The following is a 12,486-nucleotide window of genomic DNA, read 5'->3' on the forward strand; positions in this document are numbered from 1 at the left end:
TCTCAGGAATCCAAATGACGCCCAAGAGATTGCAAATTCCACATGTGCAAAATGGAACACAGGCCACCTTATCTACGCTATTTACACTACGTGAGAAATGGCAAAAACGTATACGAAGAATAATAACAGTCGAGGTTGAACAGTACCGTTTCCAAGATCCCATCTGCTTTGTATTTGCCAGCGGGAGTGAACTGCTGCGTTCCTGAACTCCTAAGAAAGGCAGAGAAGCAAAACAGGTGGAGAAAGGAAAGAGCAAATGGTGATGACCCCCCACATCCTCTATTGCAGCCTTCCTCAACCTGGGGCGCTCCAGATGTGTTGGACTGCATCTCCCAGAATGCCCCAGCCAGCGGCTGGGGCATTCTGGGAGTTGTAGTCCAACACATCTGGAGCGCCCCAGGTTGAGGAAGGCTGCTCTTTTGCAAGAGATTCCAAAGAGACTACTTCGTACACTTTGGCCTTTAGCTTGGGCTTCTGTGCCTTCGGTCCCTCTGATTTTTTCTGAAGATGGATCTCTGGGAACAGGGATGAGAAAGACCCTCTGGCCAAGACCCCAGACATCTGCTAGATTACAGGAACCACCGTTGTTCCAAATGAGTATAAGGCAACAGTTATATCCTTGCGAAGGGTTTCATTGCTTAGTGATAAATCTGTACAGATCACAGGAAGCTGCCTTTTGCCAGGTCAAATGATTTGTCCATCTAACCTACTATTGTCTGTTCTGGCTGGCAGCAATACAGGCAGGGCTGTTTCCTATAAACTGCTATCCAATCCTTTCAATTGGAGATGCCAAGGATTGAACCTGGGCCTTTGTGCATGCAAAACAGGAGCTCTGCCCATGTGTTGTGTTCCTTCACTGAGAGAGGCGTTTCAGTGCTTATTTATTTATTTATTTATTTATTACATTTCTATACCGCCCAACAGCCGGAGCTCTCTGGGCGGTTCACAAAAATTAAAAACATTCAAAGTATAAAACAACAGTATAAAACCATAATATAAAATACAATATAAAAGCTCAACCAAGATAAAAACAGCAGCAATGCAAAATTACAAATTTAAAACACCAAGTTAAAATTTATTTATAGACTGTTAAAATGCTGGGAGAATAAAAAGGTCTTCACCTGGCGTCTAAAAGCATATAATGTAGGTGCCAAGCGAACCTCCTTAGGGAGCTCATTCCACAGCTGGGGTGCCACAGCTGAGAAGGCCCTCCTCCTGGTAGCCACCTGCCTCACTTCCTTTGGCAGGGGCTCGTGGAGAAGGACCCCTGAGGATGACCTTAGGGTCTGGGCAGGTACATATAGGAGGAGGCGTTCCTTCAGATAGCCTGGCCCCAAGCCATTTAGGGCTTTAAATGTTAATACCAGCACTTTGAATTGGGCCCGGACCTGGACTGTCAGCCAATGAAGCTGGAAAAGGACTGGCGTGATGTGGTCTCGTCGGCCAGTCCCTGTTAGTTACCATGCTGCCCTGTTTTGTACCAGTTGAAGTTTCTGGACCGTTTTCAAAGGCAGCCCCACGTATAACGCATTGCAGTAATCCAAACGAGAGGTTATCAGAGCATGGATAACTGTAGCTAGGCTATCTCTGTCCAGATAAGGGTGCAGTTGGTATATCAGCCTAAGCTGATAAAAGGTGCTCTTTGCCACTGAGTTCACCTGTGCCTCAAGTGACAGTTCTGGATCTAAGAGCACCCCCAAACTACGGACCCGATCCTTTAGGGAGAGTGCAACCCCGTCCAGGACAGAGCAAACATCACCTCGCTGGACAGATGAACCACCCGCTAACAGTCTTGTCTGAATTTGTCTCCGTCTGGGGATGGAAGCTGTGTTGTACCACGGAGCTACGGTCACTGTACCAAAAGTCCCAGATCCTGAGCCTGGCATCTCCCTTTAAGAGGCTCTCAGTGGGGATGTTGGGAGAAATCCCTCCAGGGGGTTAAGCTCACTGACTTTTCATCAGCTCGGCCCCCTGGATTTCGGCCGTCTTTCCCACGACCTGGTCCGACTCGATCTGCATCGAGTCAGGCCAGTTCCTGGGTTCTCCATTATTATTATTTTATTTGTGTAAATGGAATTTTGCGCAAATCGCAGCCGCAATTCCTGCAGTCCATGCAAATTTAGGTGGCTATTTGCACAAATGCATAATTTACACAAATGTCTACTTATGCTCATGTTAAAACCCCGGAAAAAGTCCCGGATCTCAAGAAAAACTGGCAGTTGGACTCGAAAACGTAAGCTGAGTTAGGGGCGCTGCAGACATCGGGCAAGCCGAAAAATGGCCAGATTACCCCACAATGGATGCCTCTAGCTGCCGGCCAACAGGGCTGAGAGATCCTTTGCCTGAAACCTTCAATGGTGACTGCCAGTCAGAGCAGAGAGAGCAAATGGCCTAGCTCAGTACTAGCGCTGGGCGAAATCCTGCCCCCTACTTTCGGGAACTTTCCCTGGAAAAGAGGCATTGTTTTTTCTGCCTCTTTCACCGGGAGGGAAGAAATTTCAGAGAATTTTTCTCCTTGGGGAGAGAAGGCCAGGGTTTAAACATCCCTTTTTTAAGTGTAGCTTGTTGCAAAAGGGGCTTCTTTCTATATATTTTTTTAGGGTTTCCCCCCCAAAAAACTCCACCCCTCTTCCTTCATCATTTGGAGGAACCTAGCAGTTCTTAGTGAATGCCTCTTGGAGACCATGGCCATGGCTAGACCAGGCCTACATCCTGGGGTCGTCCTGCGGTCGTTCCTGGCTGATCCCTGGATCCCCTGTGTGCCATTTACATGAACAGGGATGACCCCGGGACAATCCCAGGATATAGGCCTGGTTAGGGTGACCATATGAAAAGGAGGACAGAGCTCCTGTATCTTTAACTGTAATGTAGAAAAGGGAATTTCAGCAGGTGTTAATTGAAGAGGGTGAAATTCCCTCTTCATCACAACAGTTAAAGCTGCAGAAGCCCTGCCCTCTTTTGTATCTGGCCACTCTACTATAGCTAGTGTAGCTTTAACTGTTGTGATGAAGAGGGAATTTCACCCTCTTCAATTGACACCTGCTGAAATTCCCTTTTCTATGCAACTGTTAAAGATACAGGAGCCCTGTCCTCCTTTTCATATGGTCATCCTAGTTGTACTGAAAAGGAAATTTCAGCAGGAGTCATTTGTATAGATGGGGAACCTGGGGAAATTTCCTCTTCATCACAACAGTTAAAGTTGCAGGTGCCCTGCCCTCTTTTAAATCTGGTCACTCTAGTATAGCTCCTGCACCTTTAACTGCTGTGAAGAAGAGAGAATTTCACCAGGTTCTCCATCTATACAAATGACACCTGCTGAAATTCCCTTTTCTATGCAAATGTTAAAGATACAGGAGCCCTGTCCTCCTTTTCATAGGGTCACCCTAGGCCTGGTCTAGCCATGGCCCATGTGACCTCTCCCTCTCCAATAAGCACTCAGGAAGAACTCCTGGGCTTCTGAAAATGCCAAGGGTGTTTTGAAAAAAATAGAAAGAATGAAAGAAGACCTCTCAACAACTGGCTACATTTTTAAAAGTATGTGGAAACGCTGTCCCCCTCCCCAAGGAGAAAATGTTCCAGGATTCTCACCTCTCCCAGCCTCTTTTGCCCAAGTTTTCTTTCTCCCCCTCCCCCATGAAACATCAAAAATGGAATGGTTGAAATTTTCAGCCCAGCACTAGTTAGTACAAAGCAGCTTCTCATACCCTGATAACTTCTGATGGAATGGGGAAACCCCAGGACATATTGGTTCATTGAGTCCCCTTTGTGTGGTCAGCACGAAGTTTGGGGAATCCATCCTCTGGAATGGAAGCCCTTCAGGTGGGGAGATCTGACCCTGCCACCAGATCAATCTCACTAAGCTGAAGAGAAGGAAGCCAAATGGTGGTAAGGTGGGTGGAATGGCACGTTTGTTTGGAAACTCTGCGAGATATTTTTTAACAATGCACCCCCCTCACTTACAAGGCAACCACGGCTTTCTCGCTGCTGCCGGCACGCCATAAAATGCTGGCCAGAGCCAAAGTAAGGCATTTGGTTCGGTGAGCTTCTGAGGTCTGGATGCACCTGCCATGTCAAGACAAATAAAGAAACACCAGACATCAGTGTAGGGATGTATGAGGCTTCCATCACGAAATGGAATGCAGCCCCCGAGACCTTTTCCGAAATGGAATTCGGCTGTCGGGCTGAAAGGGGTTCAACACTCCTGCTTTAAAGATAAGGTGCAGGATATTTTCCAATGGGCAGCTTGTTAACCATGCATGGTGGCTTATTTTTCTTGGACAAGCCACCTTGAGAACCCACGGTTTGTTGTTGGGTTGTTCAAGGTGGTCAATAAGCCGCACTGCTTGGTTAACACACCACCATATGGGAAATGTCCTGGGTTTAGAAAACACGCTAACCCACAGTTCAGCTAACAACCCACGGTTCAACAACAACCCACACTCAACCAGGGGACATGGATTAGGGTGTTGCGTGAACAGCCCCTAGGAACGGTTGGGGATCCTCACCATCCTTGGGCCTGGACACCTTATTCTCAAGGCCCTTTGCATTTTGGATTTTCAGTTCAAAGATTAACACTTTCTTTTTAAAATAAGGATGGTTGGTTTTCATAAAGGAGAGAGGCCGAAGAAGCAGTGACCAGGCAGGGCTGATGGCAGCTGTCTGGAAATAGCTGATGGGTGGGAGTGGAAGCACTCAGCGTGGCATAAAGGTTAAAAGCAGAAGTCATCGGATGACAATAGGAAAAGGCCATTTTGGGCCAAATATTGAGAAATGGTTCCGCCCTGGAGAGTGAGTTGTGCAGGATATAAGAGAATGTACTTAGGGGGTGGGGCAGAAGCTACCTCAAGAGGGACATTTTACAGACAGGCTGAGGGGGAAAGAAAAACAAAAATGAAATTAATGGACATTAAAGGGAAAAAAAGTAATGGGCCTCTTATGCCTTTTTAGCTTGGAAATTTTGCTTTGGACGTTGTTGAAAATGTTGGACTGTTACACCATTATAAATATCTCCGTAGGAATTAGAAATGAAGGTTTTATGTGCTAACCCCCCACTCCAACCGCAACGTTCAGCGTATCACTGAGCCTCTGGAATCTAATATACACACAGAGTGAAACTCAAATTGAGGAATAACTCCGTGCAGACCATGTTTCCCATTCACAATGTCCCTTGAGTTGCGATCTCAGGTCTTACGTGTAGTGCAGCCATCCTCAACCTGGGGCGCTCCAGATGTGTTGGACTACAACTCCCAGAATGCCCCAGCCAGCTGGCTGGGGCATTCTGGGAGATGCAGTCCAACACATCTGGAGCGCCCCAGGTTGAGGACGGCTGGTGTAGTGGGACACGGACATGAGCCTCAGACTCAACTGCTGTCCACTATTACATTCAAAGCACAATCCTATGCATGTTAAGACAGTAAAAAAAAGTCCTACAACTCCCAGCATGCTCCAGGGTGGCTGAAGCATGCTGGGAATTGTAGGACTTTTTTTTACTGTTTAAACATGCACGGGATTGTAGTCTTTTATACTATTCAAATGTGAATCAAGGCCTACTCATATCAACACCTATGCAAGCAGCAAGCCTCACTCACACAACCCGCTTGTTGCTAAAAAGGGGCAGACAAATCATATAAGGCCTACAGGCTGTGGAAAATCACCCACTTGGCTTATTTGCTTGCATTTTTATTTTTTTAGTTTGGGGGTCCCTCAAATCAGAGCCTGAGAGTTGGGATGATGACTGGAGAGGCCTGGGTTCAAATCCTCCCTCAGCCATGAACCTCATCTGGATAACCTTGGGCCAGCCACTACCGCTCAGCCTACCTCACAAGGTTGTTGTGGGGATAAAACGGAGGGAGGGTGGGGCAGAGACAGCGTCTGAGAAGAAGGTTGGGATATAAATGCAATACATACATGTATAACAAAACAAACTAACAAAACCTTCGTGTGTCTTGGTAGGGTACCAATTTGTGGCTTCAAAAATATCTGGTCCTGGCAGGTAATAGCAAGCAATGTGAATGGTTTAGAGCCCAGCAGGTTTTGTGGGTCCAGAGAGCACAGCCTCATGGGCTAGGGTGTTGGGTCAACAGAGGACAATTCTAAAAGCCCTGGGATCGGAAGACCTTCGATGGAAGGCAACTCTTCTCCCAGGCCTGTTCTTCCAATCTGCGTTTCCTGTGGTTCATGGTGTATGGCAGGGGTGGAAACTCTCAGGCCCGTGGTCTGAATCCAGCCGTCGGTCCCAATCAGCCTCTACAAATGGAACCATCACATGGATACACCCCTTCTCCGGATCATTTGGTGGTTTTTTCCTGGCTTTTGTGCCTTTTCTTCCTCATTCGAGGAGACCTCTCCTAAGGCTACTGGCTGTAAGAGCTTTAAGCTAAACTATGCTGGTAATTTTGGTCTTTTGGAGTTGCCCCCTTGGCTTTTGGCTCCACTGCTTTTGCATTTCATAGAATCATAGAATAGCAGAGTTGGAAGGGACCTACAAGGCCATCGAGTTCAACCCCCTGCTCAGTGCAGGAATCCACCCTAAAGCATCCCTGACAGATGGTTGTCCAGCTGCCTCTTGAATGCCTCTAGTGTGGGAGAGACCACAACCTCCCTAGATAACTGGTTCCATTGTTGTACTGCTCTAACAGAATGTTTTTCCTGATGTCCAGCCGGAATCCGGCTTCCTGTAACTTGAGCCCATTATTCCGTGTCCTGCACTCTGGGATGATCGAGAAGAGATCCTGGCCCTCCTCTGTGTGACAACCTTTTAAGTACTTGAAGAGTGCTATCATGTCTCCCCTCAATCTTCTCTTTTCCAGGCTAAACATGCCCAGTTCTTTCAGTCTCTCTTCATAGGGCTTTGTTCCCAGACCCCTCGTCATCCTCATTTCCCTCCTCCGAACACGCTCCAGCTTGTCTGCGTCCTTCTTGAATTGTGGAGCCCAGAACTGGATGCAATACTCTAGATGAAGCCTAACCAGGGCTGAATAGAGAGGAACCAGTACCTCATATGATTTGGAAGCTCTACTTCTATTAATGCAGCCCAAAATAGCATTGGCCTTTCTTGCAGCCATACCGCACTGTTGGCTCATATTCAGCTTGTGATCTACAACAATTCCAAGATCCTTCTTTTTTGTAGTATTGCTGAGCCAAGTATTCCCCATCTTGTAACTGTGCATGCACAGGTCCTGTCCAGCACAGGAATGTGGCCCCCGAGAGCAGCTCCGAAATAGAATTCAGCCCTGGGACTGAACAAAGTTCAACACCCCGGGTGTGGGGGAAATGGGTGTTTGGCCTTTAGGGCTTTTGATTTGAACCCTATGACATTTGACATATTATGCATGCAAGTGCTCTCAAGAGACATCCAGATTGGCTGTGGGTGGCAGAGGAAATCAGTTCCTCTTCTCTGTTTGCCCAAATGTCCAACGCCCTTCAACGGAGAAGGAAGAAAGTTCTCCGTTCGCCGCCTTATCCCAAAGGCAGTTGAATAACACCAAAGCCTTTGCTTTCATGTTGGTTGCTTTGATTTGTTGTTTAGTCTTCTTAAATCATTAGATCTTTTTTTGGCCAGTGATGGGAACATTTAACATTCTGGTATCTCAGGCTGTCGTTTGCTGTTTCTTGAAATTCAAATGGCGTCCTCTTTGAAAGCACCAAAGATTCAGATTTAGAACAATGTACATGGGGGGGGGTATTTCTTTTCTTTTTGTTTGCTACGAGGCATTTGGGCTTGGAGGGCTCTCCGGAGCACTGGGCAGGGTGGTACTTCACGGAGGACCCCTCAGAGCAAGGTAACATCTCTCCAGAATGGCTGCCTGCCCATCCTAGGCCTTACTCTTCTCATTGCACCAGCGTTGGTTTCTGCTAGTGCAGAAGAGGGCAACTGGTTTTGGCCGTGATGCCTCACCACTGGATAGGCTGGCAAGGGCTGATGGGAGTTGTAGGCTGAAAAATCTGGAGGGCCACAGGTGGCTTGCCCGTGCACTAGCGCAATGCCATTAGCGCTACCTGACTGTCAGCGCAGGATGCTTCCCAGGGGACGGGCAATTATATGGGGCCAGGTGATATTATTCTGTGGGGCAGATCTGCCCTATGGAATACCGTTCCTTTCCTCGGAAGCATCCTTCCACATCCCCAAATTACAGGCCTAGGATTTTGTTTAATTAATAAAGCCCCAAACCCAGACCGCTCACTTGTCGTATCCTCAAGGCGGGAGCGGCAGCCAGCCCTAACTCCCTGAGGAGTGCACGTGGCTGTGTCATGGACATCTCTTCGCAAACACATTTGCGGCCTTCAAACAGCCTGGTGTTCCCCAACCTGGTGGCCTCCAGATGCGTTGGACTATGGGAATGCATGCTGGAAGTTGTAGTCTATCACATCAGGTTGGGGAAGGGTGCCTTAGAACATAGGACACCACCTTATATCGAGCCCAAACCATGGTCCATCTGGCCCAGTAGTGAGGACAGGGGTTTGGAGGGGGGGGGAGATCAGGCACGTAGATACAGCGCTGTGTGGTTTACACCCAGGCACTCCGTGGGGACTGATATGCCTCCGGCGCTGATTCCTCTGGTCAAAGCAGCAGACCAAGGGACTAGCTGTCTGACCCAGGCACCCTGGCTTCCTTTTTTGCTTCCTCTCCTTTATTTATTATTGTATTTATTAATTTTTCTTCTTGCATTCATACCCCACCTTTTTTCCCTCTTGTAAGCAACCCAAGGTGGCTTACGTGCCCCCCTCCTTTCCATTTTATCCTCACAACAACCCTGTGAGGTAGGTTAGGCTACAAGTCAGTGGCTCAGTTCAGACAACACGTTAGTCAACGCAGTGGGAAAACTCCACTCAACGGTTGAGTTTTTAGGAGGCATTCCCCACGCAACGTGTTCTAACTCCACCGTTGTGTGACTGTGGGCTACCGTGAAGTTGAGTAAAATCCATTGTGATGTTTGATTGACAGCTCCTCCGCCCTCTCTCCTTCCCCGGTCCTCTCGATGGTATCCCATCAGCCATTGCTGGGGGAAAAAATCCCGGCAGCTCTCCTAGAGGGTCACTCGCTCCTTTCGCCGCTCTTGCCAGGGAACTCTGTAGCCAGTGGGAAAAGTCAACTCAACACAACGGAAAACTCCACAGAGCCCTCCACACAACGCGCAGCACAGCGGTTGTGCAGGAACTCTCCTCTGCACAGCGTGGATATTCAGCGTGGAGTGTTTTCCACACACACAAAAATCTCCACCGTTGCGTGGAGTTTTCCTACGAGACAACACGTTTTTCAACGGTGGTGTAAAAAGTCCACCGTGGAGTTGTAAAACCACCGTTGGGAAATGTGGTGTCTGCACTGAGCCAGGGACTAGTTCAAAGTCATGCAGTGAGCTTCATAGCTGAGCGGGGACTAGAACCTGGATCTCCAACACTCTAACCTCCCACTGGCTCTCTCTTTGCTGTTTTTGCTGCAACAGACCAATTCAGCTCGCCCTCCGGAAACTGTCCCACACATGTGAAAAGCTCCCGTTCCCTCCAATGGAGATGGGAGAAGCAAAACGACACAGTAGCGCTTCCAAGCAAGGAAAGGAAAATCTCTGGCACTGAGAGGCTGAGTTGTCGCCAGCAGCAACCTTGCAGTGCGCGCGTACGGGCGTGCATTTCCACACGGCGACACGCGGTTCCCAAGGAGGCTCCTTCCGATTTGAAAGCCTTCTCTTCGCCCCCCACCCCTGCAAGCCATGATTACAATGTGAATTTTGTACATTCAAAAGAAAAAGAAATGGGTTTAAGGAGGAGGGTTTCTGGGGCACCGTCCATTAGCGTCTTGGTCAACGCGAACTCATCAATTTGTCCTTAATCTCCCGTCCATGAGGTCAAGCTCAGGAAGGCCCCCTTTTCCCCTTGCAACAATAGAGGGGTTTTTTTTTTGGTTCAGTTTAGAATGGAAAAAAGCCCCGACCTTCGGAACTGTTGACTTACCAAACGTTGCTGTTCCTGTTGCTGTCTCCAAAGATAAGATGTCGCAGGACACAGGCTTGAACTGCTGCCAGTACACCGCATGGCCCACCCTAAAGGGTGAGGCAAAGGATGGAGGGAGGGGGGGAAGTGTCGTTTGATGCTGTGGTGAGATCCTTCTGCAGGCTGGAGTGCTTCGTTCAAGCTCCAGCCAGTCCCCCACCTTTATTTCCCCCACCTCCGTTCTCGACCGCTGTGCCCATCATGTCACAGTCATTGCAAGGAAGAGAAGATGCTGTGCTTGTCATTAAAAGCTTGCGTCCCTGTACATTTTCCCAAAACACCCCCCGCCCTCCAACAACACTGTGTGCAGGCAACGCCAACATGCGAGGGACATAAGGGCTTTGTTCTTCTTGTCAAAGGTGAAATGAGAGTCTGTTTTCCTGGTAAGAACATAAGAAAGAGGAGGGCAACCAAAATTCAGAGGAGGGCAACCAGGATGATCAGGGGTCTGGAAACAAAGCCCTATGAAGAGAGACTGAAAGAAATGCAGGTTGCTTACCTGTAACTGTAGTTCTTCGAGTGGTCATCTATGCATTCACACATATGGGCTTTGCGCCTGCGCAGAGACCAGACCGGAACCTTCTCTAGCTGAGTGGAACGTTTTTGGCGGGAACCCCTCCCCCACGCTACCGCGCATGTCCATGGGGTTCCCGCCCTTACCTCAGTTTACAGGAGTCCGACGTTGTGCCCCCATAAACATGAGTGTAAATAAAATAAAGTACATTCCACAATAAAACAGTGTCATTTATAAGTCTCACACCACCAAGTGGGGATGGTGGGTGGGTTGTGTGAATGCATAGATGACCACTCGAAGAACTACAGTTACAGGTAAGCAACCTGCATTTCTTCTTCGTGGTCTCTATGCATCACACATATGGGCGAGTAGCAAGCTGACATACCTTTGGAGGTGGGTTGGTGCATCATCTGAAGATCTCTGAAAGCACTGTCCTCCCAAACGAGCAGTCCTGCCTCGCACGGGTGTCCAAACTGTAGTGCTTGACAAACGTGGATGGAGTAGACCACGTTGCGGCTCTACAGACTTCAGTCAGTGGAACACCTCTGGTGAAGGCCACCGACGTTGAAACAGCTCTGGTGGAATGAGCTGTCACAGGTTTCACTAACTCTAATTTAGCAATAGAGTAGGCCAATTCTATTGTCTCCACTATCCAACGTGACAGTCGTTGGCAGGAGACAGGGAGTCCCTTAGAAGGCTCACCATAACAAATAAACAGTTGCTTTGTTTTTCTAAATGTCTCTGTCCTGTCTTTATAAAAAGCAAGAGCCCTTCTTACATCGAGAGTATGCAAGGAAGACTCAAGAGGTGAAGTTGGATTAGGAAAGAAAGCAGGCAAAGTAATATGCTGGGACAGATGAAAAGTTGACACTACCTTAGGTAGGAAGGCTGGGTCTGTGCGTAGCACAACCTTGTCCTTATGAAAGATAGTGTATGGAACATCTATCCTAAGAGCTTTAAGCTCACTTGCACGTCTTGCCGATGTGATGGCTACTAAAAAGATTGTCTTTAAAGTTAGAAGCCTAAGGTCTGTCGAAGCCATGGGCTCGAAGGGTTTGCGTGTCAGAGCTTGCAGCACAACTGACAGGCTCCATGGCGGCATGATACTCTTCACAGTCGGTATCGTGTTCTTCAGCCCTCTCAAAAATTTCTTGGTTGTTGGATGGGTAAAAGGTGTAAAACCATCCATACCCCGGTGAAAAGATGTAATCGCAGCAAGGTGAACCCTGATGGATGCGAGCTTAAGTCCCTGCTGGAAAAGTGTCAATAAATAATTGAGGATGAAGGGCAAGTGGCAAGATTCTGGTGTTTGATCTTGTACTGAAGCAAAGTTCCGAAATCTTTGCCACTTTGCTGCATAAGTTTTCCTAGTGGAAGGCTTTAGTGCTGCCAATATAATGTGATCCACAGTCAAAGTTCTAGTTCCAGAGGAGGAGTGGTTGTTTTCCTCCATGCAGTCATCTTGAGGGTCGACAGATCTGCGTGTCGAACCCTGCCCTGGTGTCGAGACAGTAGCTTCGGTGTCGACGGGAGCCTGATGTAAACCCCTCTCGATAGCCGAAGGGCGTGAGCGAACCACGTCTGACGAGGCCACCACGGAGTGATGAGGATGCAATTGGAGTTGTCCATCTGGATCTTGGCTATCACCCTTGTCAATAGAGGGAAGGGAGGAAACATGTACAGGAGATTTCCTCTCCAAGTCCTGGTGAAAGCGTCTCCTAAAGATTGCTCTCCTCTTCCTGCCCTGCTGCAATACTTGACACAAATTGCGTTGTCTTCGGTAGCGAAGACATCGACAACAGGACGGCCCCAGTACCGAAAAAGGCTTTCCCGCACTTCGACATCGAGCTCCCACTCGTGGTCGACATGGAAGGACCTGCTGAGAGAGTCCGCAATGACGTTTTCCTTGCCGGCTACATGGATCGCAGTCAGGTAAGTCCTTCTTTTTATGCACCAGTTCCATATCCTGAGTGCAGAACGGTTCA

General features: G+C 48.4%; 1 protein-coding gene across 1 annotated transcript in view; it reads right to left on the minus strand.

Annotated features, from left to right (window-relative positions):
• MINDY4 (MINDY lysine 48 deubiquitinase 4) overlaps nucleotides 1-12,486 on the minus strand; it is a 135,062-nt gene that overhangs the window by 50,572 nt on the left and 72,004 nt on the right. The window contains exons 9-11 of the mRNA XM_063123214.1: nucleotides 9,949-10,037; nucleotides 3,961-4,062; nucleotides 147-210 (exon numbers count right to left, since the gene is read on the minus strand). Of these exons, the coding sequence (XP_062979284.1) occupies nucleotides 147-210; nucleotides 3,961-4,062; nucleotides 9,949-10,037 (255 nt within the window). The remainder of the gene's footprint in view (nucleotides 1-146; nucleotides 211-3,960; nucleotides 4,063-9,948; nucleotides 10,038-12,486) is intronic.

This window comes from Elgaria multicarinata, chromosome 1 (genome assembly GCF_023053635.1).
Source record: "Elgaria multicarinata webbii isolate HBS135686 ecotype San Diego chromosome 1, rElgMul1.1.pri, whole genome shotgun sequence".
NCBI lineage: Eukaryota > Metazoa > Chordata > Lepidosauria > Squamata > Anguidae > Elgaria > Elgaria multicarinata.